The 24775-nt window shown below is 34.6% G+C and overlaps 1 protein-coding gene across 5 annotated transcripts in view; it reads right to left on the reverse strand.

Moving 5' to 3' along the window:
- Positions 1-6481: 6481 nt before the first annotated feature.
- Positions 6482-24775, reverse strand: part of FNBP1L (formin binding protein 1 like) — a 120175-nt gene continuing 101881 nt past the window's right edge. For 2 of the 5 annotated variants that reach the window (XM_070592621.1, XM_070592625.1), the window contains exons 11-16: positions 21003-21017; positions 18304-18413; positions 14197-14329; positions 13703-13797; positions 11634-11782; positions 9898-10211 (exon numbers count right to left, since the gene is read on the reverse strand). In XM_070592621.1, coding sequence (XP_070448722.1) covers positions 10033-10211; positions 11634-11782; positions 13703-13797; positions 14197-14329; positions 18304-18413; positions 21003-21017 — 681 coding nt within the window. In that variant the 3' untranslated portion in view covers positions 9898-10032. Of the gene's footprint in view, positions 8760-9897; positions 10212-11633; positions 11783-13702; positions 13798-14196; positions 14330-18303; positions 18414-21002; positions 21018-24775 lie in introns of those variants that run through there. The other 3 variants (XM_070592622.1, XM_070592624.1, XM_070592623.1) reach the window with 3 other exon arrangements.

A 24775-nucleotide genomic window follows, 5' to 3' on the forward strand; every position in this document is an offset into this window, starting at 1 on the left:
AAAAAGAGGTTACGAGGAAACAAGCCTGTTTTTCATGTACAGCTACAAGAATAAAAATAATTGTAATGATAATGGTCTTTGGTGAGGATTTGCAACTACAAGCCTGTCCTCAAATAGGTCTTGGAGTAAAATTTACAGGATCAAGAAACTGATTTACAATGGTCCCAGCTTGGTGGCATCTCTGGGGCCTGGCAGACATAAGTCTATCCTCTCAGGACGAAAGCATCTGGTATTCCCATAGATTAAACTAAAAATGAATATATATATATATATTTGTATATGTAAAAATATATATGTACATAAAAAGCAAACACAAGCAGGCAATGCCATCACGGATAAAATGCTGCGAAAAAAGAGATTTAGAACCCCCATGCCTTCAGATACCAGAATTATATTTTGAATGCAAAGCAAGCATATATGGATGTGTATAAAGAAAAAATGAACTCAAACAGGAAATGACTATTAAAAAGTGATCAGATTTTAAGAGAAACTAAGTAGATCCTTTAGAGATGTATAATGAAACTAAAAACTCAATGAATGCTATTAAATAGAAGATTAGATCCAACTGAAGCGTTAATGAACTGGGAGACATACCTGACATGCCCAGAATACAGCAGAGACAAGAAGAGGAAAAACAGGAGAGAGGGATTAAAAGGCTTAAGGATTGAAACGGAATGGCCCAATGCATCTCATCAGAGCTCCAGAAGTAAAGAAAGTGAGGTGGGGAGGAAGCAATTCACCCAGAAGAAAGGTCTGAGATTTCAGGATTGGTGAGCAGAGAAATTGATGAGCTTACTGGTGTCTAAAAAAGAAAACAAACATTAATAGTGTCCACTATGTGAGGTTAAAAAGGCAATTAAAACAATAGCACAAACCAAGAGTGGGGCAATCAGAGCTCCTAGAGTTCTGATAAAGTGTTATACTTCAGCACAAGGATTAAGATAGTGATTAGCTTTAAGTACTTAAAATGTCAAGGACAAATACTACAAGAACAGAAATTAGGGTCAAAGTTTCAAACTAGCAAAGCAAAAAAGTGGAGAAAACAAAAACTATATATCTAAAAGACAGAGAAAAGTAAGATGAATAGCAGGCACAAAGATGGCAAAAATAAGTCCAAACTTATCAACAATCATTAATAAAAGTAAATAGACTCAACCTGCCAGTTAAAAGTAAGAGACGGCCACCCAGATTTAAAACAAAATAACCTCACAGTGTTTGCCAGAAACATGAAGCATAAAGACATAAAAATTTGCATTAAAAAGGGAAGATTATGGGGGGGGGGAACAGAGTGTGTGTTTTTTTTGGATTCACCCTGAGCTAACATCTGTTGCCAATCTTCCTCTTTTTCAGCTTGAGGAAGATTAGTCCTGAGCTAACATCTGTGCCAATTTTCCCCTATTTTCTATGTGGGCTGCCAGCACAGCATGGCTGATGAGTGCTGTAGGTCCACACCAAGGATCTGAATGTATGAACCTGAGCTGCCAGGGCACGCCAAACTTAACCACTACACCTCAGAGCCAGCCCCCAGAGTGTACTTTTTAAGGGGGATGCAACAGGTTTCTGGGGTGCTGGTAAGGCTTTATTTCCTGACTCAAGTGACTTTTTATTTTTCCCTGCTTTACATAGTTGTATATCTTAGTTGCAGGTCCTTCTAGTTGTGACATGTGGGACGCCACCCCAATGTGGCCTGATGAGCGGTGCCATGTCCACACCCAGGATCCAAACCAGCGAAACCCTGGACTGCTGAAAAGGAATGCACGAACTTAACCACTTGGCCACAGGGCCGGCCCTCTCAAGTGACTTTCTAATAACTTGGCTGTACATGTGTTTTACGCATTCTTATGAATGTATATTTTATAATAAAGTGTTAAAACATTTCTAAAGATGTGATACCTAGGAATATTTCTAACAAAAGATATACAAGAACTTGAAGAAATTTTTAAACTTTAAAAATCTGAAAAACACTGAAGAAACGTAAATAAATGGAGGCACCATGTTCACAGATTAGAAGATTCTCTATTAGTTCTTAAAATGATCTATAAGCTTAATGCAATCCCAATCAAAATCCAACAGGATTTTTCAAGCTAACCTGATAAGCTTTTCCTAAAACTTAGATGGCTAGGAATAGTCAAGACTATCCTAGGAAAATAAGACAGTGGGAGGGGGGAATCTGTTCTACCAGATAAAAGCCCATTATTAAGGTATGATAATTAAGAAACTGTCATTAGAAATTTGATACATGGCAGAAGAAACATTGCCAATGAGTGGGGGAAAGGATGACTTTTTAAATAATTCTTGAACTGGTTAAGCAAATGAAAGGGGAGGGGATGGTTCCTTATCTCACACACCAAAGAAAATCTAGATGAATTAACAATCTACATGTGAAAGGCCAAACCATAACACTTTTAGAAGAAAACATAATCTCCGATTTTGAATCAAGGAAGAATTTCTTAAACTAGACAGAAAAAGCATTAAATATGAAAGATTAATCAATCTACATTAAAATGAACTAGTCATCAAAGGTATCGTAGATAAACTGAAAAAAACAGAGAGATACTAGCAACACATAAAACTGACAAAGGATTAGTATGGTAGGCAGCCTCCAAGATGGCCCCCAATGTTACCTGCCACCTAATCACACCTTTGTGTTGTCCCCTCCCACACTGTACTGTAAGGGTTAGTCTGCATCACCAAATACATAGGGCAGAAATAATGGTATGTCACTTCTGAGATTAGGTTATAAAAAGACTGTAGCTTCCGTCCTGAGTTTTTGTCTCTTGGATCACTCACTGGAGGAAACAAGATGCCATGTTGTGAGTGTTCCTAGGAAGAGGTGCACTTGGCAAGAAATTGAGACCTGCCAACAACCATGTGAATAATCTTGGAAGTGGACTCTCCAGCCCCAGTCAAAGCCTTATGATTCCAACCTTGGCTGACACCTTGACTACAACCTCCTGAGAAAGTCTGAGCCAGACTCAACAGCTATGTTACACAGCAAGAGATAAGTAATACAATTAGCATCCTTAACACATAAAGAACTCTCATAAAAGAATATGGAAAGACAACCAAAGAAAATAATGGGCAAAAGATATAAACAGACTTTTCACAGAAGAAACACAAATGGTAAAGATGAAAAGATGTTCAGCTTCATCAATAATCAGGGAAAAGCAAATTAAGACTACAGTAAAATGCTATTTTACATCCACTGAAGTGACAAAAATTGAAAAGTCTGACTACTAACTGTTGGCCAGGATATGTAACATAAGTAACCCTTATACAAAACTTGTAGGTATATAAAAATGTTATAATCACTTTAAATGGGAAATGTGGCATTATCTTTTTAAACTGAAGATAAACAGAACCCACAACCTAGCAATTCCACTCCTAGGTATAGATCTTAGAGAAACTCTTGTATAAACAGGCACATGGATGTGCACAGCAGCATTGTTTACACTAGCAAAATTCAGGAAATAGCCCAAATGTCCATCAACTGGAGAATGGATAAATTGTGTGTATATATAATGGAATACTATACACAGTAAAATGAACTATGCATAAACATGGATAAATCTTAGAATGATGTTGAGTAAAAAAAGCAAGTCTCAGAAGATACCACGCAATATTCAAAATATTTAACAAGTGGGATGTTCAGTTAATATGTAAATTATATGAACAATATATAAATCATTATGCAAATCAACAAGTAAAATAATCCCTTTCTTTAAATAAACTACATAATAATACCATCAAGTGATGAAAGTAGCACAAATCATTCATCAACCACTAATGATTCCAAATCATTTGTTTAAACAGTTTGGTATAATTTTTTGACCTCACTGTCACCAGCTAAATGATGGCCCCATGGTTTGACAGAGGGCTGCAAACTCTTCCAATTGATAGTCATGAATTTATTCATGTGTGTTGGCACCTGAGGAGAGGGGGCATGCAGCTGATCCCCATCTCACCTCATCAGACAGGACAGTACTACCCGGGTGCTGCCTATATGTCAAGAGCCATGGTAGGAGCTCCCAGCTGGAGGAAAGAGTGGAGAAAGTGGGGAAGAGGAAGCATGTTGGGTGGGGATTGATGATCTTGGTTACCAGAACTGGGAGCTTGTGCTTTATGTCTGTCTCATTCCACACCGAAAACCGTGTCCCCTACACTGGTCAACCAGGAAATAACCAATGACTGGTTGGATGTCAGTCACGATGGAGGACAAAGACAGAAGGGAAGAGTAGGGAGAATAAAAAACAAACTGGACAAGTCTGTCAGGGCTCCTGCTGGGACTAAGTAACTTGGTCTGCCCAGGCAAGTGAGGGGAAAGGTACCTTGTGGAGGTGGAGAGGGCAGACAAATTTGATACTCCTCTCTGGAGACCAATCAAAGGAAGACGGGGGAGAAGAGAGCAGGAGGTGTGCTGTCACTTGCTGGAGAGCACACTCTTCTGGGTATTAAACAGAGTGCTGGTAGAGTCCCTCTCCTCACCTCTCTTTAAAGCACAAGACAGGCCACCCTCTACCACAGAGTAGGGTGCCAAATAAAACAAAACTTTAAAAACCATCTAAAGGGTCATTACTACACCACAAGGGACTATGTCCTCAAACACCTGTGCCTACCCACACTCCCTTCCAGTCTCCCAGCTGCTACCAGAACTTACGACACATCTTCTCCCCTTGAGCAGGTTAAGGAATTTCTTTGGAGGATGAACAGAGGTCTTCCTCAGCTTGGTTACCTAGGTCCCTCTCCCACTAAAGGGCTTACAAAACCAGAGAAGACTCCCCAACACCTGAAATACCAGAAATGCATCACGGAGAGCCATGAGTGGTTTCTGAGACAAACCACACGTACTGGAACTTTTATGATTAACTAGTTTTACTACTTTTCAGAATTACTGTTTACCAACCAGTATGGAAATATTTCAATATTTAGCATTAACTGTGGGTATATCAGTGTGCAGTGGCTAAGTATCAGGCCTGGTCATACAGAGTATGACATCATCTTTCATCAAAACCATGGGAAGCTAACCAGGTTAAGGAAAAATACCCATGTGGTAAAACTAAGAAAAACAAAACAACAAACATAAAATTCAAGATAATGGTTATCTTTGAAGGAGAGAGAGATGGTAATTTTCTATTTCTTAAATTGAGAGAGAGATTTATGTTTATTATGGTTCATAACATACATATATCTTCCATAATAAGTTCTTGAGGTTGACACTCTGGGTTTACCAAATCCAAGCAAGCCCCCATTCTCTACAGCAATGCTATCACCATCGCGCAAAAATGAGCAAATCTTGTCCAATACAGAAAGTGTGCTGAAATCAAGACAGTTTTGTCTGGAGAGTTCCACATTTTTATAAAAAGAAAGGAATGAGACTAATTCGATGTGGCTTATTCTTAGGGCCTAGGTCAGTTGCCCATTACATTTTCTCCTAAATGCTAACAAAATTATCAAGTACATTAAAGAGTTGTCAAACTTCCCAGAAATTATTCTTCAAAATTTATATTTTCCCATCCCCTAATCTTTTGGCACCACTTATAATTTCCATAGTTTCTTAGATTACTAACAGTGACTATACTCAGGAATATATTTGATCCCAGGTATATGAACTCACTGAAATAGGTTTGGTGTTTCTTTAGCATTTTTTCACCTAAACTACTAACTTCTTCACAAAGAAAATCTATCCTTTTCACCAAGTCTGGAGATGCTTTTCCTTTTGTTAATATTGTTATTAGGATGTTATCTTTCCCTAGCAAGCAGGATTTGACTTCCCTGATCATAGTTTAGATAGTAAAAGCCCTTTTCATTGTTTTGAGTTTTTTTGTTGACACTGTTTTCCTGCTATTTTGTTTTTTGTGTTTCCCTACTTCCAAGCTTAGCGTGGATCTCTAGATTTTCATCTCAACAACTGCAAACCCTCATTGTTCAGGATCAACCCTAGTCATAGCTTCGTATTTGTCCTTTTAAAAAGCTGAATCTTCTGAAATTAAAATTTCCTAAAATGACAGATGTGACACTAACTATGGAAAAATTCTCTTCCCATGCTTTGAAATGCCAGGAAGATAAGGGTGCTCTCTCTGACTGATTAGGAATTCAAGCAGAAGCACAGGAAACGCTGACCAATGTGTGGCTAGATCAAGCTATGTAGTACAGGGACAGTTCTTATGGGTGCAGAGGATAAGATAATGTAAAAACAAAGTCTGTGCAGGACAGCTAATGTGGAACAAAGACAAAAAATTCAAATTATTACATTCTACTTAAATTCACTCTAAAGAAATAGTTAATTTTTTTCCCTAGGACAGCTTGAGAGAAACTAAGACTAGAATAAAATTTCCAAAACTGCTTTGCAAAAAAGGTGCCAACACACATGCTTCCACTTATGGAACATGTCACCTACTTTCTATTATCTGGAAGTTAGCACATTCAAGAACAAAATCATTACATCTCTTTAGTTTACATAGCAATAACAGATAACACACTATTCATCTTAACTGACCGTGAAAAGATTGTTTTATTCCATGAAAATATTCTCAACAGAGAACACTATCTTGAACAAAGCATTTACCATTAAGAAATCAACATGTGCACAAAGAGAGTAAAAATTATTGAAAAATTAAAGATTTCTTTTGGACAATTCACACGTTCAAATTTAAGAATGATTTAAAGTGTGCAGGTTCAAATGTCTTTCCTATTGTAATAACCCATATACAGGTTGCACTATTCCACGTGAAGGAACTTGCCTCCTAGGGAAACAAATCCTGCTTTTAGAAAAACAAACAGTAGCTTGAAAAGAACAGTTAGTCCTTACAAGAAAGCCTTAAACTTTGCCCTCTGTGGCTGTTAGCCAAAAAAACACAAGCACTTCAGGCTTTTTACAGAAGACAAACACAGCCAGATCACATATCCTCCTCATTGCTAACCTTTAAAATAAGAATAGCACTAGATTTTAAAACTACTTTATGTAGTCTGTCAGTATTGAATAATGTCACATTATATAAATAACCCTGTAATGAGATTCAAAATCTAAACTTTATATTTTACTAGCCTCAAAGGTAACACACAATATGCCAGCTGTGTAACAGGGGTGTACTTGATCTTATGAAGGCATTAACTTTCACACAATTGTCATTCAGCTTTAGTATAACTGGTAGTACGATTCAAATAACACTGGGAAAAAATTGTTAAAGCAGTCACACAGCTTCTAGAATATTGCTTAAAATCCAATAATACACAGACCATTTCACGTTCTCTTTCTTCCCTCAAAACAGTAAAGAACCAAATTAATGAAGCTTCCGTGGTACAAATATCCCCCCCACCCTCGCCCATCCCCCTATTAAACACCACTAAGAAATTAGTTAAGATACAAGTCATTAACAGAACCACAGATTCGAGGCAGGACAACAGGAGCAATAGGGGCACTAACGACAATTATATTTACAAGTATAAACATACAGGAATTTCCATTTTACAAGTAAAAGTGCACATAGATCATTACAAAGTTTCACTAAATTTTATCTGGTTCAAACCAAAGCATCACTTGGAAACAGACTATCATTGTAATAATCAAATGAGAACACAGTAACCCCAAATTAAAAGACAATGAGGAGAGCAGTCCATAAAACTTCTCATAAAAACACTGCGTAAAGTAAAATGGACTCGGACATGTCTTTAGCTTGATGCAAAAATTTGAAGATGCACCATCAAATGTGGTAGAGCTCTAAAAGCCACCTACCGAGGCTGTATCAGCAGCTGCAGCAGCACTGCCGAGTTGAAGGAGGTCGCACTGAGCTGACACATAAAGCCCTTTGTGGGATACTGTAGTGGTAGTGTTGGCAATCAACAGATTTAGGCACTCTAGTTTAAGGCAGCATTTGAATGGAAGCAGCTGACTTCTGACAACAGTCCTTTGTCTTGAGGTGGTGAGTATCTTCTGTGTTTATTATGCCAGGATTTCAGTGCTGACTATAGATTCTTCCCAGACTGAGGTGCTGAAGACGTATCACATTTCAAAGAGTTCTTTCAATGGGGCTATAGGTTAGAGCAGAGATGTTTTCTTTTTCTTATCATAAATACTTCAGGTTCACAAACTACTTCTTCATAATGTCAAAACTGGAATGTTTTGCAGTGGGGAAGTTATAGCAGCATACACAAATACTAGGATGGAAACATTAGTGCTGGAGATGCCTGACAAAGTGATTTGCGCTACAAATGTAAAACAAAACAAAGACTTCGACAAGAACAAGGGATTATAAAGACATGCCTGAAAAATCTAGCCCGATCACTCTAGACATGCAACAGGATGTTAAGCAAGCACAGAGGTGGCACAGGCAGACACTGACAAATGGCAAGGATTCTAACAGACAACGAGTCTAAAAGCCAATTAAAACAGAGCTGGGGTGGAGACAGTCCTGTTGGGACAGCCAAAGGCAAGACAAATTTAATGACAGCTCTGTATTTTTCCTGATTTGGACATCAGTAAAATAAATGGAAAAAAGGTTAGCCATTGTTGGCTTTTTATCTTCACGTGAATAATTGTGAACGAGGAATTTAAGGACTAGTACTACAATGATTTTTAAAAACAATGTATGGAAATGCTGATGAAGTTAGTAAAAAATAATCATGTCTGCATGCACTCATGCAACTTGCTTCTCTCACTCTCTCTTTGAGCCTGACAAACTCTAATACCCTCCCCCCAAAAGCAGCTGCATGTAACCTCCTTCAACATCTTGCCCATTTCCTCAGAAACCCTCTTCAGGAACCTGCAGTCCAGGAGGAAAAAGAAAAGAACAATTACTGAAGACCTTTGGTAAGACCAAAAGGGGTGTTCAGTTTAAAGCGTCCGTCCCAAATGTCTCTAAAATCATTTTATAGTCAGTTATTGAAAACACCAAAAAAATCTGGAACACGAACAAAATTAAGGACCAGTCCCATAGTTGCTTCCTCACTTTACTTTCCCACACAACTAGCACTGCACAATCCTTGACTGTACAGTGTTACCAACAAACGCTTGTTGAAATTAATTGGAAAAAAAATCTATCTTAGTAACTGATGATTCAGCATTAAAATGAGGAAATGCCCTAAATGGTGGCACAGATATCTTCCTCTAACCCAGTTAGTCAAAAATGTTGTTTTTCTTTTCAAAGTAAAATTTCCTCGTACTTCCCCTCCATTCAAGATTTCCTCTTAGTTTATTTAGAATTTACTTTCCTATGTATAACTGCTAAATGCTAAATAATCACTGAAGTTATACTTCCCAAGAAATTTTCAAGATGAAAAATATAAGCATTAAATTAATTTGGAAAGAAGCTTTTTTTTGCACATTATTTACGAGGACTAAGCCTGAAAATATTTTCAGGTCTCAAAAGAAAGCCATTTTATTCACCTAAGAGCCAGACCAGGTTGATTTACTTTGCAGGTCTCTTGATTGGACTACTACTAAAATAGATTATGTGCTAGGTGCTTGTTTTCTTCCTTTAGGAAACCAAAGTTAAGAATAGGTAGGAAAATGAAAATGATTACATTCTTATTTTATCCAATTAGCCAACTATTACTTTTCTTCCTGAAAACTGCAGCTAAATTCAAACTCCTAGAGCAAACCATTCTTTTGGGAGTCAGCTTTCTATAGCATTTCAGAGCAGTTTTACTTATTTGAACTCACTACAGTCACTGTGCTTTCTGCAGCCAAGTGTAGGAGGGTGGGGAGTTTTCTATCTACGGATTCCTGCTCAATAGATCAAATTCTATGATTTATAAGGCAAAGAAACACAACTCCTTCACACAGACTTAAGCAGGACATAAAGCAAAAGGCATCAAGTAAGCTTCACAGCAACATCACTCAAATGGTAAAGCATCACGAGAACCGTTTCTTGTGGTAATAATCACATCTCTAAGATCGGGCCTACACTCAGCTCACATAGTGAACAAGAAATCTTGGATGCCCTTTAAGTTTTCTTATGTTTTCCCACCTATTCAATGTGTTTTCGTCCTGTTACTGTTCCTATGTCACACATGTAACAAAGCTGCCTGGTTAGTTTAGATGTAAGTTACTGCACCTTTACTGTTTTTCTCTAGAGTAACATCTATGTATGATGTGGGAACGTAGCCTTCTTCACCGTTCTGTCTCCGAGCTCTTGTCCATCCATCCCCTTTGTCCTCTTCGATAATGTATAGAACTTCGCCTTCTTTCATTGCCAGAGTACCTTCATTATGTCCTAGATCAGAGTTTTCATAGCAGAAGCATAATTTAAGCACAGTGATAATTTCAAATCAAAGTAACAAATACAACACGAAACTCCACTAGATTTCAATGTACCTAGTACTATTAGCCCCCTGACTCTCATTAGCAACAACATTTCTATGATGCCTTGTAGTTTACCCAACACTTTCATATGTATTATCTCATTTGAACTGTACAATAACCCTGTGAGGCTGGCATTAATATTACCCCTATGTAACAGATGAAGTATCTGAGTCACAACGACATATGATTTGACAGGGTACTCTAACTCCCATTTCACTACTCCAACTCCTTTGCTAAATTTAAGTGGTGTTGCTATCTAGAAAATTCATAAAGCATGCATTAGGAAAATAGTAACAAGACAATGAGATGGTGGGAAGAAAAAAGGCAAGAATATAGTCTGAAGAAAGCAGAGAGAAAAATACAGGTTCAACTCTGGTGATGGTAGAAGCAGCATGATCATAGACACAAAGCACAAACTTCCTTCAAAACCTCATCAGCCTCAGGGCTCTCTTCCAAATTCCCAACAACTCCCAACCTGCCTAGCAGTAACAATTTTCTCAAATGAATTTTCATTTAACATAAGCAAACTCCTTCCCTACTCTCTAGATTACCTTATAGCAAGATCTCATTTAATATTATTTTATCAGAATGAGGAGTAACTAAAGACTTTACTCAATTTTAAAACCAAAACAATGGATACCCATGTACCATTTTACAACTTATTTGTAAAGGTGTTTCTGTGCTCCTCTGTAAGTCGAGGAAAAGGATTTTTCACAGTCCAAGAGAGGGAGGGGTAACCAAAAATCTGCAGGAGAGTGCCACAGTGCCTCCCTCCCCTCACAAGGTCTGGTCTCCAACTATCACAGGGGAAAGGATAGCATAGTGAGAAGCTATCACATTCTCTCTTTCTCTCACCTGAAAATGTGGCCTACGGAGTCAGGATCTGGTGGTGGCATTCAACTATGCCACTTGCCTTGTACCTGTCTCTCTATGTTAGTAAGTTACAAGGAAGAGCATAAAGTGACATCTACCAGCCTTCTACTTCCTGGGTTGGGCTACACGTTCAAGCTGCTTCAACTATGATGAGTACATGTACCATCAGTAAGATCTCTGGGGGAAATTCTGGCCAAAGTACCAACCAAAGTTTATTATTAAATAATAATCTGTATTAGGATGCTGATAATATAAGTCATTTTCTTTCAACTTCATGTATGGAAGGAAATCTCTATATTTGTAATACAGTTAAAATGAAAGTATTCATACTAATAAACTGGGATTATAATTTTCTGAGAATGTATTATTTAGCTGAGAACACTAAAATGCATGATGCCTCAAAGTATGCAGACTGTAAGGAAGCAACTTTATCAAATACAATATATTAAGAAAATCATACCATCGAAAGGGTAGATAGCTTTGCAATGTCCAATAGCAGGCAAGGGATCATCATCTTCAAATTCATCATCAAACTCACTGTGGTGACCATGCTGTTGCGGTGGTCCACGGACTTCTTGGTTTGCATCATCAGTGTAACTTCCCTCAGGACTATAAAACATAGAATTATCTCTGATCAAGTATCACAAACATGGAAACTTTTTATGTTATCTACAAGTTGATGTCCTCAAGATCAATTCAGAGAATCTAATATCAACGTCACAGTTCCAAATTAAGCCTTTACTTTCTTAAACATTGACTATATATATAAATTCCTTCTAACATAATATGCTTCTTTGTTGAATTTCCTGAAATTAAAAAATTAAAAGATCACAATGTTCTAGGCACACAGCATGTATTTAGTAAATACATCTTGCTATCACTGGGTCCAGAGATAAAATAGAAAAACATCGTGGACACGTGTCTTTCCTTATCCAGGATTCATCACCCCCTCTTTTGGCAAGAGAACCCTAAATTCCTTAGGGAACCCACCCAGACCCATGTTCAGTTCACAGGCTTCAGGTGGAGCTGTTCTGTCCTGGCTCCAGAGGGCCCATCTTAGCACAGCACTTGAATGGCCAGAGTGAATAGGTCATGAGTAGGCCTGTAAATAAGAGATGCAAAGACTTTTGCTCAGGACTGTTTTAAAAGAAGCTCTCTTCCCTTTCCTGGACTTGAACCTGGAGAGAGATGAGCCTAGAGCCTTGGAAGATCACCCTATGGAGCCTTAAAATGAAGCCAACACAGTGGAAGGCAGAACTCTGAGGTGGAGAGAAACCGAGTCCTGAGGATATCATTTGAGCTCCTAGATCAGCCAATAAAATCCCTTTTTAGTGTAAGTCAGCAGGGTAGGGTACTCACTCTGTTACTGAAAACCAAAAGACTTCTAGGAAAGTTAATTTCCAATTAATCATGTTAACAGGGAAGTTAGTAACTTAGAAAATCCAAAAGAATAGGCAATCCAAAGGCATATTTTTCTTAAATTTTTTTTTTTAAATCAAAGAGAGAAAATGTTAATAATTTTGTTAAATGATTAAATGACTGGATAAGATTTTAATAATGGAAAAATCTACATGATTAGATTTAGCAGTACTTTCAGTATGCCTGGAAGCCATGTTCTTAAATAACACAAATCAGAGATTAGATTATTTTAATCTAGGTTTTACCTAATAACAAAAACCAGTATATTTTGGGTATCTCTTGATATAGTGAAGATATGTACTCTTTCAAAAGGTGAGGATAGAGAGGAAGAGAGGAGGAGAGGGGGAGAAGGAGGAAATAACATTTATCAAGCACATACTATTACTAGGTATTTTACCCTAGGTGCTTTACATGCATTATTTCATTTAGTACTAATAACCCTGTATGATTGGTATTTTAATCTCTATTTTATATTTTAGGAAAATGAGACTTACGGAGCACTAAAAATGAACTTGCTCAAATTACACTGTAATTAAGTAGTAAACCAAGATTTGATACTAGATTTCTCAAATTCTTCTCTGAAGTAAATCCTAATTTGTTGGATTTCATTATTAAAAAAAAATGAAGACATATTACACATAGGTGGGAAATGTCAGAAATGGTATGAAAACATAAAAACTTAGCAAACTGTCTGTTGGAAGCTCTGCTCCAAACTAACAATACACTTTTTTTTTCTTCATGAAACTTTGAGCAATTTGACAGTTAAATTTTTCCTTGGTTCATAAGCTACCCAACTCCATCTAAACCTTAAGGGAATCTTCCCAAGTCTGAGAAGCCTGTACCTCCAGACTGGGGCTCTGAATTTTCTACGCTCCTACCTCTGTTTTTGGATGCATGACAAACCAGAACTGAGCAGCAAAATGAAATTTCATACTCACCTGTAGCTAGTGTAAAGAAACAGAAAATTATTTAGGTTCCAAAGACTGATGTTACTAAAAGCCAAACTTGTTAAATAAAAAAAGAAGAAAAAGAATGATATGAAGTTTAGGACAAAAGGGTGAGAAAAGTTTGGGGGAAAAGAAGAAATACAAATAAAATGCAAAAAATGACCTTTCTCGTCCCTGGGTTACAAGATGATTTATGTCACTGCTATGTCTTCTGTCTCCTCTCCCACCTGTTTTGCCTTCAACTTCAGAGAGCCAAGCCTTCAGAAAAAAAATAAGTAAAACTGAGCTCAAAATATTTTTAAAAGCTCATAAGATATTTTACATTTAAAATGTGCTTTGAGTTTTTATGATTACGTAATTCTTACAGACAGGAAACCTTTATTCCAATTTGGTCAATAATCAACTTTACAGCTAATAAAAAAATAGTATAAATAGTATAATAGCCTAAGTTTAGTTTTATATAAACTTTTACATTAAAAAAATACTTCAATGAGAGATTCATTCTAAAGATTATATACCATGATGATACCTTACTTTTAGCTTATAAACCCTATAATTAAATAAATATTTGAAGATAATTCTAGCAAAAACCAATCTATCATAATGAAGTTCACAAAAATGAATTTATCTTAGACAACTGCTAAATAACAAATCTACCTCATTCTTGTGGATTTCCATTCGCAGGCGGTCAATGTTATTCATGGTTTCTGCTAACTTAGGCTGCAAACTCCCTGGATCCCCCATCTGTGGATTTTTCTCATACACATCTTTCATTTTGTTGAGTGCTTCTCTGAAAATGAAAAGGAAGCCACAGAATTAAATATTCACTTCATATGTTCCCAGATAAAAGAGTTTCACTTGATTTCGGGGACTCACATGCAGTTAAAAAGAGTCATATCTCTTTAAGTTTAGTCAAACATTACGTGATTAAAGATAATCTGTATAAAGCTAATAATGTACATAGAGTTAGTAATTTATGGAGACAGTTTTAAAACAAACAGAATTTAAAAAAAAAAGCATTTCATTTCTTATTTCTTGCTTCCTAAATGAAGAGATTACATATATATCTATGTCTATATCCGTATATATACATAGGTTTAATCAAAGGCTGGAAGGATATTCCTCAGTATTCTTAAACTCATCATGTCCCAAATCAAACTCATTATATTCACACCCAGAAACACTATTCCACCTGTGTTTCTTATCTTAGTTCACAGCAGCAGCATCCTCCCACTCATCTATGCTAGAAATAGGAATGCCATCTTTAACTTGCCCTTCTCCCTCTAATTTCAGTTATTCATCTCCTCTTCACTTTTCACTTATCACATCACAAAAGGTTATGCCTCAAATCAGCTCTCCTTGACTCTCTCTAACATCTGACATTATTGACTAACACTCTTTAATACTCTTTTCCTTCTTGATCTCCCGAAGGCTGCATTTTCTTTTCCCTTCTCACCTCTACTGTATCATAATCTCTCTCACTGGCTCCTTCTCTTCTTCTGTTCATTCTTTAAATGTGTATTACATAAAACGACAAAGGTTTCTTCTCACCTCATCCTACATTCTTCCTTTTTGAGGATGATCTCATTACGTTTTAGAAATATAATTGACTTATTGTTTTAATATCACCTATCTTCAGATGATTCCCAAATATCTCCAGTCCTCTTTCTCGCCTAAGTTCTGGATTTAATTTCCAAACCCAAGTGGATACTACTTCCATATGAATTTTTCACATATTTCAAAAATCAACATAAACAAGACCATTCATTATCTTTGCCCCAAATTTATTTTTTCTTACTGTTTCAATTAAGTCTTTATTCTCCTGAGCTGCAAGCCTATTGTTTTTTTAATGCCTCCATTATTTTCTTCTTGGACATCCAATCAGGCGAAAAGTCTGACCTACTTTGCCTTTGAAATGACTCATATCTATTCCTCCTTTCTATCCCAAAGCATGTCTTCTTAATTTAGACCTTCAGCATCTCTCATCTGGATTATTATAAAGTCCCCTAACTGGTCTCCCTGCTGCCAATGTCTTTCCTATACAATCCATTCTTCATACTACTTTCAATGATCTTTCTGTAGAATACAGAGGTGATAATATCACCTCCTCTTTCAACAACTTTTGATGACTCTCCAATATCTACAGAATTCCACAAGAAAGTATTCAAGACTTTGCATAATTCATCCTACACCTTTTCATTATCATCTTCTGCTACTACACTCCACACAATTTCTAACCAATCTCCCTGGCCTAGAGCCAATTCCAGGCAATGGCAAGAACATTCACATTTCTCTGCCTTTATTCTTATTTTTCCCTCTTCCCTGAATGCTCCTACTCTCCCCTTATTGTCTAACTTCTTGTCTAACCAACAAACCTTATTTTTCTATCAAGGTCTAATTTCAACGCTCTGGGGACAAACTAGCTAGTGTCTGGATGTCAACTCTGACATTTATCAGCTATCTAATTGTAGATAAATCATGATTTATTTGATACTTAGTTTCTTCATCTATATAATGTGAACAACAACCTCAGAGGGCTATTTTGAGGAATTCAATGACATACACTCCATGTAAAATGCCTAGGCTTGGTACCTAGGACATAATAATCCCTCAATAAACATTAGTTTCCTACATCATCCTCCTCTCTCTTCTCCCAACATCTCCCCAGTCAGGTTTTTCTTAATTATCCCAGTAAGAATTCATTATATTCTCCTCTACGTTCCCCTAGAACTTTATTTATACCTCTATTAGCAGCTATGGTAATCCAGCTTGTATAGAAATTAAATTGTTTGAGTCATATCTTCCCCAATTAGAATGTGAACTTCTTAGGATCAGGGACTACATTTTATTTATTTTTATACCTTCTATAATCCTGATAGTTATTACATATGATAAGCCCTAAATATTACATTAAATGTTATAATTTTCCAGAGACTATTTACATGTATCTCTAATAAGAAATATTTTAACATTTAAAATTATATCATATGGATGTAACATACAGTAAGGTGACTATAGATAATAATACTGTATTGTATACAGTCACACGTTGCTTAACAGGGATATTTTCTGAGAAATGCGTCATTAGGTGATTCTGTCATTGTGTGAACATCATAGAGCGTACTTACACAAACCTAGATGGTATAGCCTATTACACACCTAGGCTATACAGTACTTATGGGACCACTGTTGTATACACAGTCTGCTATTGACTGAAACATCGTTATGCAGCACTTGACTGTATTTGAAAGTTGCTAAAACAGTCAATCTTAAAAGTTCTCATCATGAGAAAATAAAATTTTTTTTGTAACTACGTATGGTGACAGACGTTAACTAGACTTATTGTGATCATTTCACAATATATACAACTATCGAACCATTATGTTGTACACCTAAAACTAACATAAATGTTAATTATACCTCAATTAAAAAAATCTTTTATACTGGTACAGTTGATTCTCATTATTTGCAGATTCTAATTTGTGAATTGCCTACTTCCTAAAATTTATCTGTAACCCCAAAATGAACACTCAAGGCACTTGCATAGTCATGAGCCACGCAAAGAGTGGTGAAAAATTTGACTCATCTAATGCACGTGCACATTCTCAGCTGAGGTCAAACAAGAAGATGGTCTAACTTCTTGTTTCTACTCTGACACTCTGAACAAGTGTCCTCTTTGTGTTCTATTTAATGCCACATTTTTTACATTTTGTTGCTCTTTGTTGGTGATTTTTCTATTTAAAATAGCCTCTACGCATAACACTTAAGAGCTATGTAGCTCCTAAGTACAAGAAGGCTTTGATGTACCTTATGGAGAAAATACATACGTTAGAAAAGCTTTGTTCAGGCATGAGTTACAGTGCTGTTGGCCCTGAGTTCAAAGTTAATGAATCAACTATACACTAAATAATGTGTCCTTAAACAGAAACACACATAAAACAAGGTTATGTATTGATCAGTTGATAAAAATGTGACCAGAGGTTAACTGGCGTGTAACCCTGTACTTCTCATTTCAGTATTCACTAATTCAGTGTTCACGGTGACTTCATAGAGCACAACTGCCACAAATAATGAGAATCAACTGTAATACAAGATTTCATTTATGATTAAGCACCCCATCACACCTGATGTACAATTCTTAACATAAAAACTTCACTCATGCTAGAGTTTACTCTCCAATTTTAGCTTCAGTGTAAAAGCAAACAGTAAGTCACCAATCCATTGTAATAACCCTTTATTTACCGTAACTCTATATTCATTAAAACACAACTGAACTAAAGGAAACTTTTTATAAAATTTTTTAAAAAATCAAAGTTATGAGTGAATGAGTCAGAAGCTGTAAGTAGTCAAGCACTGTTTGCCAACATATTTTGCTGCAAAAAAATATAGTTTCAGGTTTCTACTGAACTCAATTTATATACCAGAGCAAAACGAAAATAGCAAAGTATATAAGGTGGTTAGCGTTAGTGAAACTACTTTTGATAATGAATCATCAAGGTATTTTGCAAATTTATGGATGGTATAAATATATACATTAGATCCAATAAGTAATCTGCAACCTAAGAAACTCTCCAACGTTTCATTTTTACCTGTGACACAGCAACCATAAAATTTTCCAAAATTTAGGATTGTACTTTTCCCTCAAAAGATATTTCAATTAGGACGTATAATTTTTAAACCTTCTATACATCACATTTAAACACGTCATTCAAAGTAGACCCTGAAAGGAAGAACTATGGTAGAGAAGACTTAATGGAAAAATACTTTTGGTCTGATTCTTTTTGAAGTTCTCTGTTAAGTTCATCAATGCGCTGCTGTAGTTTTTTACGTCTTTGTTCTGGTGGCAGATGACTGAAATCTTCTAGCGCTGGGCCCTGAAAAGAGAATCTAAATCATTACAAAAGACATTTTCAGGAAATTTTATTTTTTCAAATATACTTGCTACAAAATAAAAAATATATATCAATTTCAAGTTTAATTTCAAATTAGCCCCAAACAATCCTTTTTAAGAAAAAGATATCTACATGGATATGTGCACATATTAGTTAAAACAATTGTATTATAGAAAGAGTTCAAATTCCAGTCAGTTTATAAAATCACAAAATAGAATAGGTAAAAATATCACCAGATACAGACAACTAGTAATGACTGGTATCACATTATTTTCAAGTCTTGGCAGAGTTAAAAAAAATACATATGAACCTTCTTACAGCAACAACAACAAAATGGAAACATGTAACATTTCTCATCTATACAAATTACTATTTTATATATATCACCACATTCCCAAATCAAACACACTGCCATGGTAGTGAGAATATTACAAATATTCAGACTGAAAATATGAAAAGTTCATATAATTGAGTTAAGTAAGCAACTTACCTCATAAAGACAATCTAATTAATGAAATATATTTTAATGCTGCATATAGTCTTTGAATGATTATATTTATTACACCATTCTTTAGAACCAAAACATATGTAATCATTAAAAAACAAAAGACAGAACTATCCACTGAGTGAAATATAAGTAGAAATTATATTCCAGTAAGGAGCCTATTTTCAATTATCCTTTTGTACAACCAAATAACATTACCTCAGTTGTTCCTGAAAAAAACAAATAATCCAAAGAAAGACATAATCCTTCTTTAGGAAGACTGCTTGATGCTTGAAAATTTTTTAATGCTTTGATATTCAAGAAACTTTATTATTTAAGAAAAAGTGCTAGTATTTAGATGTAAATTTCTGATTCAAATGTCTTTTCTCCTTTTAAATGTTAATCATGTCACTGTTACTTTAGTTATCTTATTAGAGATTACATAACAGAGCCAATATTAGGAACTATTGATTCCATTTAATATAAACCCATATTTACACGTAAGTTTTTTAATATACTCCATAAATTGATGGCATCTATCATTTTCACTTTTTTAAAAAAAGGGTGATTTTAAGAACACACAAGTTCAATTTTTAAAGTGTTGCTGAAATGAACTCCCAAAATACATACATCCTTGCTCTTTAGGCCACTTATGCCTATAACATATCCTAAATTGCTTTATTTCACCATCTATAAGAATGCTTCCCTTACTTTTAAAAAAGAGAAAACTCACTTTTAGGATGAGCCATGATCAAATATAACATTTAATTACTAACAGAATCTCTAGAATTTTTCCCAAGTGGCCTGCACATTACGAACATTTGACAAGCCTTCCTAAAAAGAGTAGAGCATCTTGTCTAACTGGCTTTTGGTTTTTAATCTACCAGTCACCAGAAATAAGAATCTGCTATCAACCAATTCTAAACTAAATGAATGGCAAAATTTCCTAAACAAGATGTGTTTAAATTTAGTGGTTAATTATCAATATAAGTTATCAGTTTTAATCTAATTTGGGGTATACGTTTTGAAAACTACCATATCTGTGCTAAAGATAAAACTTTCTAATTTATATATTTAAAAATATTTCTTCAAATTTTGCAAAACTATTTAATAAAGTGAAGAAACATATCTCAATGTGGTTTATTTGGTAGTAGTATAATAAACTCACAACTACCTATACGTAAATCTGCCAGATTTCCACTTATCCCTGATCAAACGTTGTTCTTAAATTTATTAACAGTAGATATCTACACACTTGCATTTTTAAGATCCCATTTTGACCTTATAACCTATTCTTTTACAGAATATGAGAACTAAACTCACTCTATTTCCTATGGATATAAAGAAGACCTCTCAGGCATTTAACAACCTCTCCTACTACAAGAGAATTCACAAAAGGTCAAACTGCAAGAGTCTTTTTGAAAAAGAGTGGTCTATTTTCTGAAAATGAGAAACTATGTAAGCACCCAATAATTTGGGGGTTAGGCCTTCACAATGTAGTTACATTAATTTGTTTGAAATAAATGTATAAAGGAACATCACTCACACACACACACACACACACACATATACACACAATATTTAGGTTATTTGTGCTTTTATTTCCATTCAATAGTATAGAAGAAGAAGCACTGATTCTATAATAAAAGTAGTAGGGAAATTTTCTTGCTTTTTGGAAAATCTAATGATTCTTACGATAAACCACAAATCAAGTTTATATGATCTTTTTAAAGGGTATTAAGAAAAATCACGAAAGATAATTTTTAATTTTCCTTCTGTAAAAACATGAACTTTTGTTCTACTATGTAACTGTTAATGTTTAACTATAATTTTATTCTCTGTAACATAAGGACTCCACCCAATAACATTTAAGAACTTAATGGGTTGATTACAGATTAACCACATTATTTTCCAATTTTACGACATCAAGTGGCACTGGCATATGTTGGACTATGGATTAAGTTATAAAAAGAAAAGACAAGGTGAAAATGTAGGGATGTACCTTACCACTTGTTTTGACTTAAACAAAACAATGTTTTGAGATTACTTAATGTTGGCACACATATAGATCAGCACATAAGGCTTACCATCTTCACCGACCACTGAATAGTTCAATGGAAAACAGAAAGAAATGGTAAATTATTCACATGAAACTATAATACAGAAGATGCAATAACCTATATATATATATATATTTTACAATATTAAAATAAATCATGTACATTTCACAATCCAAACAATTATGCCAGAAAAACAATTTTAAGCACATTTTTTGGAAAGTAAATTACTTGCAAAAAAACCAAAACAAAACACTGATGATAATGGGCAGATATTTTCTAGGTGCAACTAAAACTCAAAAGTAAATAGCGATCATTGTATCTTTTTCATGTATTTTCCTCTTTAAGATAGAACTTTTACATAAGTGGATTTCACTTATATAGGTCTTCATTCCCAAAATACTAATATTTGAAAAGTTAAATACAAAAGATCTAATATTAACCATTTTAAAAGAAATCTTAGATGAAGTATTAAAAAATGGAATGTTCTTCCCAATGTGTTAAACAAGACAATGTTATTTGAATTTTTATAGTTCAAAATACTGTTTTAAACATAAATGTAAAATGGGTAGGTAAGGGTAAGATTTCTACTTTAGTTTTCAGGTACAGACACATTAAAAACACATTATTATCAAAATAATAAATAAACGAGTCACCCAGGTTCAAGTCTCCCATCCATATTTCCTAAGAGACACAAATATGTGGGTTGAATTTTGCTTTGAAGATATAGCTTCTATTTTTCAGTTTTTATTCTAAAATCCATATGCTCAAGAAGCAACACTAAAAATATAACTTTGATTTTTAGAAAATTGGTTAAAATTTATTCTTTCTGAAAATATGAAATGACATAGCCAGAGTGCTCTCATACAGTAAATATACTGCATATGTATATATATCCCACGTTCCATGGGTTAGAAGGGCTCTGCCACGGGCATTGCATCTATCTAGCATCCCAACTAAACACACATGCACGCACAAGTGCACACACACACATGCATGTGCACGCACACACACACACACACACCCAGTGACCCAGAATATACAGTAGAGGTTTACAAAGCTAATCTTCACATTCACTGTATTTGGTTTGCAGCTTCTAAAATTTTTATTTTTCCCAGTTTTCTAACTCATGATATTTTAGAGAAGATGGAGGGATATCAGACAGAATTTCACATAAAAAACATGAATTTTAATAAACAGCTGACAAAAATATCTACCCTTTATCTCTGATGAATTGGCCATATATATTAATGGTTACGATGATAAGCAAAGATGACATTTTTCCATAATCTTTCCAAATTAAGCTTAACATTCTTTAGACTGTCAGTAGTTTCAGGGAATAAAAACCACAACTTATTTTGCTGTGACAAAACTCCTGGTAAGAAGATACAAAGATATTCATGATCTTCTTAAAATGTTATTAAAAGAAAATTATATATAGGAAAAGAAGTAAAATATGTATTTTAATTTGACTTATCTCTTATGATAATTCTCATCAGCTAAATTTCTAAGTACCACAATTTTTCCAGTTTCTATATTAATGTCTTAGAGAAAACATGAAGATAATTATATACAACTGAAATATCAAATGCTTCAGTTTTTTAGCTAGTCTAATTTTATTATCAATTAGAAAATAAATTTACAGTTCATTAACCTTAGATTTGGGGGTACAAAAACTCAAGTTCTTTGTAAAAATATTAGGAATATATTTATTTTAAAAGTAATACACGTTCAATACAGAAATACCTTACTCTCATATGCAATTATCATATACCTATAATAAGAAAATTTCACAGACCCACTATACCTTAAGAAATACAAAAGGGAGCTAAAAAGGAAATCAGTTAGGCAATTAAAATTATTTGGTATATCTCATTTAAAGATAAGAAAATCCTGACAACTGTTCTCTGGATATGATAAAAGCTTACAAAAATTACCCTGGAAATCTGTAAGATCATGAATAACTTATACAGAAAACATGGACTTGTTACTACTGAATAAATCTACTTCTTAACAAAAGGAGTACCCCGTAAGCTCAAATGAAGTAATTATAGAGTAAAAATTATTTGTTTTTATAATAAGCAGTTAAGTTTGGGTATATACCAAATATTCACTAATGGTTAGATCTTGATGTCACTGAAGGAAATTATAAACCCTTGTCCCTCAGAAAAGGTCTACTGGCACCATCATTAAAAATTCAAAAACACCAGTCCAATATAACATTTTTCATATCCTTAAAAGATACTGGGAACTGTATATACTAGGTTTTCTTTAAAAAAAAAAAAAAGAAAAAGAAATTATAATTTTTTAGAAAAGCCAAAACACAGATATTTAGGAAAAATGATATAACAAATATAGTTCAAAACCAGAGTTTCTGACTTGAACAGTACAACTCAGCAGCTTTAAGAAACCTTAAGACTAATCATTTCACAATATATGTACATCAAACCATCATGATGTATATCAATTATTGATTACTGATGACTATAAAAATATTCTGTTTTTACATAAGAACCTGGGGACTGAATTTATTTTAGTAAATTTACTTGGCTGGCTATTTCAGTGGAAATGTGAAAAGTGCCTACAGGTGATTTAGTATAAAGAGCAGTGAGTTCTCTGCTGCATGCTTTAGAGTAAAGATGTTAAGAGAGTAGATCCTAAGAGTTCTCATTACAAGAATTCTTTTCTTTTCTTTTTATTGTATCTATATGAGATGCTGGATGTTAACTAAACCTTTGTGGTAATTATTTCACAATATACGTAAATCAAACCATCATACTGTGCACCTTAAACTTACACAGTGATGTATGTCAATTTTTTTCAATAAAACTGGGGAAAAAAAAGAAACCTTAAGACTTATTTTGTAAGCTTAATGGACTTACATGTAAATCCATGTAAAAGCATATAAACTGGCTTCTTAGAGCTTATCTTCTTCTTTTTAGATTTCTCTATATTGAGAAAATTCTTAAGCGTAAGGAAAACATCTCTATGGGTTAATTTTGAAACGTCATCTAGTAAACTACCAAATATCAATCAAAACAAAGAAACTGCTCAATGCCAACGTTGTAATAAACTTTCTTTCCTGCTCTATCCCCCAAAATTGGTCTGTCATATTTTCTACCTTGCATGCTGCTTTTTTCTTTGGTATGATAATAATGAGTGGTTAGGATTTTGGCTTTCTGAAAGTAGGCCCCCCAAAATATGTGCTAATATTTAAAATTAAAGCAATATTTGGAAATAAGACAAATAATGACCAAGTAGATACTTTTAACTTCAGTTATAAAATTCTACCTATAAATTCATTCAATAAGAATGAAGATGTCACATATTTCAGCTTCTCTCTCAGGGCTCATAGTTCTAACTGCCTGAACTTTTTCATAGAATTACATCTACCTCATATCTCTATGAATATACCGTATAGAGTATTCTAACTGGGCCTGGCAGACTCAATGTCTAGAAACATAAATGATTACAAAAATATGGCTAGTAAATAGTAACTTCTCATGATTTATATAACATAATATTTAATGTACTCTCAATCATCATAGAGAAGATGGGAATTAACTCTACCCTCAAAGTCAGGCAATAGAAATTCCAAATACGATTTCTTAAAGTCTTTCAAACAAGTGTCAAGGGCTTTTAAAAGTGATTACAGGTACCTGTAGTGCCTGGAGGTATAGGACTTTTCAAAATGTCATTAATTGCCTGTATTATCATACACTTACAGAATTAGGTAAAGTAAATGCAAAGAAGTTCATGTCATTATAATAATAAAAGAAAGAAGTCCAAAAGGGGACACAAAC

Source organism: Equus przewalskii, chromosome 24, assembly GCF_037783145.1.
Source record: "Equus przewalskii isolate Varuska chromosome 24, EquPr2, whole genome shotgun sequence".
Lineage (NCBI taxonomy): Eukaryota > Metazoa > Chordata > Mammalia > Perissodactyla > Equidae > Equus > Equus przewalskii.